The sequence below is a fragment of the Nanorana parkeri genome, unplaced genomic scaffold (genome assembly GCF_000935625.1).
Source record: "Nanorana parkeri isolate BGI_ZX_2015 unplaced genomic scaffold, ASM93562v1 scaffold1180, whole genome shotgun sequence".
Taxonomy (NCBI): domain Eukaryota; kingdom Metazoa; phylum Chordata; class Amphibia; order Anura; family Dicroglossidae; genus Nanorana; species Nanorana parkeri.
The window spans coordinates 207,690-212,259 of NW_017307448.1; the positions used below are offsets into that span (position 1 = coordinate 207,690).

The 4,570-nt window shown below is 52.0% G+C and overlaps 1 protein-coding gene across 1 annotated transcript in view; it reads right to left on the minus strand.

The window, feature by feature from the left end:
• Positions 1-4,570, minus strand: part of LOC108796840 (brain-specific angiogenesis inhibitor 1-like) — a 368,891-nt gene that overhangs the window by 171,149 nt on the left and 193,172 nt on the right. Inside the window, exon 20 of the mRNA XM_018568381.1 lies at positions 4,308-4,386. Within this exon, the coding sequence (XP_018423883.1) occupies positions 4,308-4,386 (79 nt within the window). The remainder of the gene's footprint in view (positions 1-4,307; positions 4,387-4,570) is intronic.

Below are 4,570 nucleotides of genomic sequence, written 5' to 3' on the forward strand. Positions count from 1 at the left end.
GGCGGGCGCGGTCCTCCACGCTTCATAACCTCAAGTAAATTTGGTTGCCGCCGGGCGGCTTTGTGACAAAGTAAACGAGGAAATCGTCTTCGTAAGTCGCCTTTATGCGTTTGCTTTCAGCTGGTGCGTAAGAAAAAAGTGAAATAAATAAGAAGCGCTGCAATTCCAGCCGTCTAATTGGTCCGGGCAGAATAAAAGGGACGCGCGCGTTTGTCGTTTAATAAGATGGTCTTAGGAAGAAAAAGAAATCAGGCGCGGCCCGGAGGAGGATGTAGTGCTGCTAATCAGCGCGGAACAGATTCGGCGTGCTGCCTTGGGATGTTTCAGCTGCCGCCTCCGTCTGAAAGGAGATTCCATTCTCACAAAACTCACCGCCCAGAGCGCCTTTCGGAAAGCTGCAGGAGCGCGCTCGCCGTGCGCAGCCGTCCGTGCTGCCACACAACACAGACATCCCCCCCCCACCCCTCATGTGCTAGGTTCCATGCGCAGTATTTAATGTCAATCCTTCCGGCCATGCGGAGAACAATGACCCCTCCGCTACAATGTCACGTAAATGGACCCCCCCCCACGTTCCGAGGCGTTAACCGATTCCCTGGCCCTCCCTCTGCCGGGGCAAGGATTGACGGATGTGACTCTGGAGTGAGTGCCGAGCCCGCGGCCACAGAAGATGCCAATAATAAGATAATATTTCAGCCCGGACGTAAACTTGAGTGCGGTCATCTTATTTCAAGGTCCATTTGGTCTGAACGGAGATAAAAGCCCATTACGCCGACGGCTTCCGCGCCGCGGTAAAAATATGACACGAGTGTGTCGGCCCGGTTCAGGGATTGCCGGAAAAATGAGGAAAACTCAAAGCATGTCGAGTGGAGGGGTTGGAGGGAGAGATGGCGGTTTTCGCAGTCAGATAGTGGTGGAGCATGCGGGCACCCAAGAGCAGGCTGAAAAAAAGAGGACATCACACAGGAAGGCGGGCCCCCAAGAGCAGGCTGAAAAAAAGAGGACATCACACAGGAAGGCGGGCCCCCAAGAGCAGGCTGAAAAAAAGAGGACATCACACAGGAAGGCGGGCCCCCAAGAGCAGGCTGAAAAAAAGAGGACATCACACAGGAAGGCGGGCCCCCAAGAGCAGGCTGAAAAAAAGAGGACATCACACAGGAAGGCGGGCCCCCAAGAGCAGGCTGAAAAAAAGAGGACATCACACAGGAAGGCGGGCCCCCAAGAGCAGGCTGAAAAAAAGAGGACATCACACAGGAAGGCGGGCCCCCAAGAGCAGGCTGAAAAAAAGAGGACATCACACAGGAAGGCGGGCCCCCAAGAGCAGGCTGAAAAAAAGAGGACATCACACAGGAAGGCGGGCCCCCAAGAGCAGGCTGAAAAAAAGAGGACATCACACAGGAAGGCGGGCCCCCAAGAGCAGGCTGAAAAAAAGAGGACATCACACAGGAAGGCGGGCCCCCAAGAGCAGGCTGAAAAAAAGAGGACATCACACAGGAAGGCGGGCCCCCAAGAGCAGGCTGAAAAAAAGAGGACATCACACAGGAAGGCGGGCCCCCAAGAGCAGGCTGAAAAAAAGAGGACATCACACAGGAAGGCGGGCCCCCAAGAGCAGGCTGAAAAAAAGAGGACATCACACAGGAAGGCGGGCCCCCAAGAGCAGGCTGAAAAAAAGAGGACATCACACAGGAAGGCGGGCCCCCAAGAGCAGGCTGAAAAAAAGAGGACATCACACAGGAAGGCGGGCCCCCAAGAGCAGGCTGAAAAAAAGAGGACATCACACAGGAAGGCGGGCCCCCAAGAGCAGGCTGAAAAAAAGAGGACATCACACAGGAAGGCGGGCCCCCAAGAGCAGGCTGAAAAAAAGAGGACATCACACAGGAAGGCGGGCCCCCAAGAGCAGGGGCCAGGCTGAAAATGTCAATGTAACCAAAGAACTGGAAAAAGAGACATCACACAGGGGGGCGGGTCCTCTACAAGCAACCCAACTTTGGAGAGGTCCCTACTTTTCATCCATGGAACTGTTATCACTTCCCACCTTTTGTCTGTAAAGAATATTAATTTTCATTTCAAATTCTTCATTGTTTTTTTATCAGGCAGGTTCTTCGGTAACATTGTTATTCTGGGTTGGCATATGATCCATGTGACCTTGCTTGCCACGCCCGCTTTCCCCCTTTAATGAGGCCAGCTCGAGGCTATTGTCTGGGATGGTATCTCTTTGGGAAACGTCGCGGGGGATGGGCAGGCAGAGAGGCATGTTTGTTGTATAATGGCCGCTCTGCTATATATGCGGGGTGCCTGCCGCCCCCTATTCGGCCAGAGCGTCACAGGTAGACATGTGCGATTCGTTTCGTTCCGAATCGAAATTCGGACGAATTTTCGGAAATTCGGACATTCGGATGTATCCGAATTCCGAATTACAGACATAACGAATGCAAACGAATCCGAATTTCCATTTCCGAAATTCGGTAGCGTTCGTACGAACGTTCGTTTCGTTTTCTGTTCTTATTCGTTTCTTATTCGTTTCGTTCGTTGGAGCAAAGTGACATTAGAGAAGGAGAAAAATATTTTTTCCCCCTCAAATGTCACTTTTGCTGCAAATGAACGAAACGAATAAGAAACGAATAAGAACAGAAAACGAAACGAAAACGAAACGAACGTTCGTACTAACGCTACCGAATTTCGTCCGAATCCGAATTCCGAATCCGAATTGACTTTCACACCCGAATCCTGAAAAACGAAATAACACAAATCCGAATTTAAAACGAAACGAAACGAATTTTTTGGCAGTGCACATGTCTAGTCACAGGTGGCTAAGAGCCAGGCAGGGAGACTTGTATGGGCCATACACATCTCTCTGCCTAGCTCTTAGCAAACTGGGATGCTCAGGCTAGCGTCCGGCTCAGCTCCTGACGACCAGTGACATCACTAGTTGTCAAGAGCTGGGCGGGGCACCAGCCAGAGCATCCCTGTTTCCACCACCTACCTCCCGCTACTTTGATTGTGCACCACCATTCCCCCTACCCCCGCCCCCCCCCCGGGGTGGCCTTAGGTAACCAAATGGCTAGGGACATCACTACTGGTTGCCAGGACCTGAGTGGGATGCTGGCCATAGAGTCCCTGTCTCCACTACCCACTGGCCAGAGCATCCCAGGTTGCTAAGAGACGGGTGGGGAACCTTGTAAGGGCCATACACCTCTCCCTGCCTGGAGCTGGGTGGGACACCAGCCAGAACATCCCTGTTTCCACTACCCACCTCCCACTACTATGATTGTGCACCACCACTCCCCCTACCCCTCCCACCTGGGTGGCCTCAAGGCTAGGGACATCACTGGTTGCCAGGAGCTGGGTGTGATGCCGGAGCATCCCTGTCTCCACTACCCACCGCCAGGCCGACTTCCTTGCTGAAGTTGATATTTCCATTTCAGGTTCCTCTAGATCAGTGGTTGTCAAGTTACAAGGTTTAGGGGGGCCTCACCTGGGGCCCCTGACATTCCACACAGGGCCACACATAAATGTCCAATATATGTGACCCTACAGAAGGCTGCAGAATTACTAGAGGGAGCAATCAGAAACTATGGGCATGCTCTAGTTGTGGTTGGAGAGATCTAAGTGACAGTTAGAGACTAGGAGGGTGTTTATGAGGCTACCATATTGCATCATCAACACTGCCACTGCATACTACTAAGGGCCACAGGGCAAGCACCAAAGGGCTACATGGGGCCCTCTGGCTGCTGGTTGGGCACCAGAGCTCGAGATGATAGCCGCCTGTTGTACCATACAAGAGAAGGTTTCATTGACCTCCTGCTTTCCAGCTCCCTAGTCAACTCCTCCCATGCTCGCCTCCAGGACTTCTCTAGAGTCTCTCCCATCCTCTGGAACTCTTTACCCCAACCTGTCCGTCTATCTCCCACCCTGACTGTCTTTAGGCGTTCCCTGAAGACTCTTCTCTTCAGGGAAGCCGATCCCACCTCAACCTAACCGCTCAACCGTCACGTTGTCAAACAATTCATCCCCCACACAGCTCCCTCCTCATGTATCACTGGCCCCTCCTCTTTCAGATTGTAAGCCCTCAGGGGCGGGGCCCTCCTTACCATCTTGTCTTGAATTGTATTGTGATTGTAAAGTGCTGCGCAAACTGTTGGCGCTCTATAAATACTATGTAATAATAATAATTGTCGATTGTATGCTTCATATTGCGCACATGTGTTTGAATGTTTCAGGTGAATCAAGAGCTGAAGATTCACCTGACTTTTTGAATCTACTTGTCAATGTCTGGAAACCTATAAGAAGAAAAGATGACGAGGTCTCACCTCTGCAGGGTCAGGAATCCCCCCAGGTTTCTGTACAGCACCGTTCCAATCACAAACATGGCGGAATCATCGGCGGAGTCTGCAACGCGGGAGAGAGAAAAAAAAGAAAAAGTCATTAAGAGGCGCTGAAAGTAAACAGAGGGAAGCGGTGAACTCCGGAGAACTCGGTGAACGATCCTGGAACTGTATCAAGGCGCGCAGAGGCCACAGACTCATCCATGGGGCTAACAAGCTTTTACTTGGCTGAATGAGATGTGGAGGGA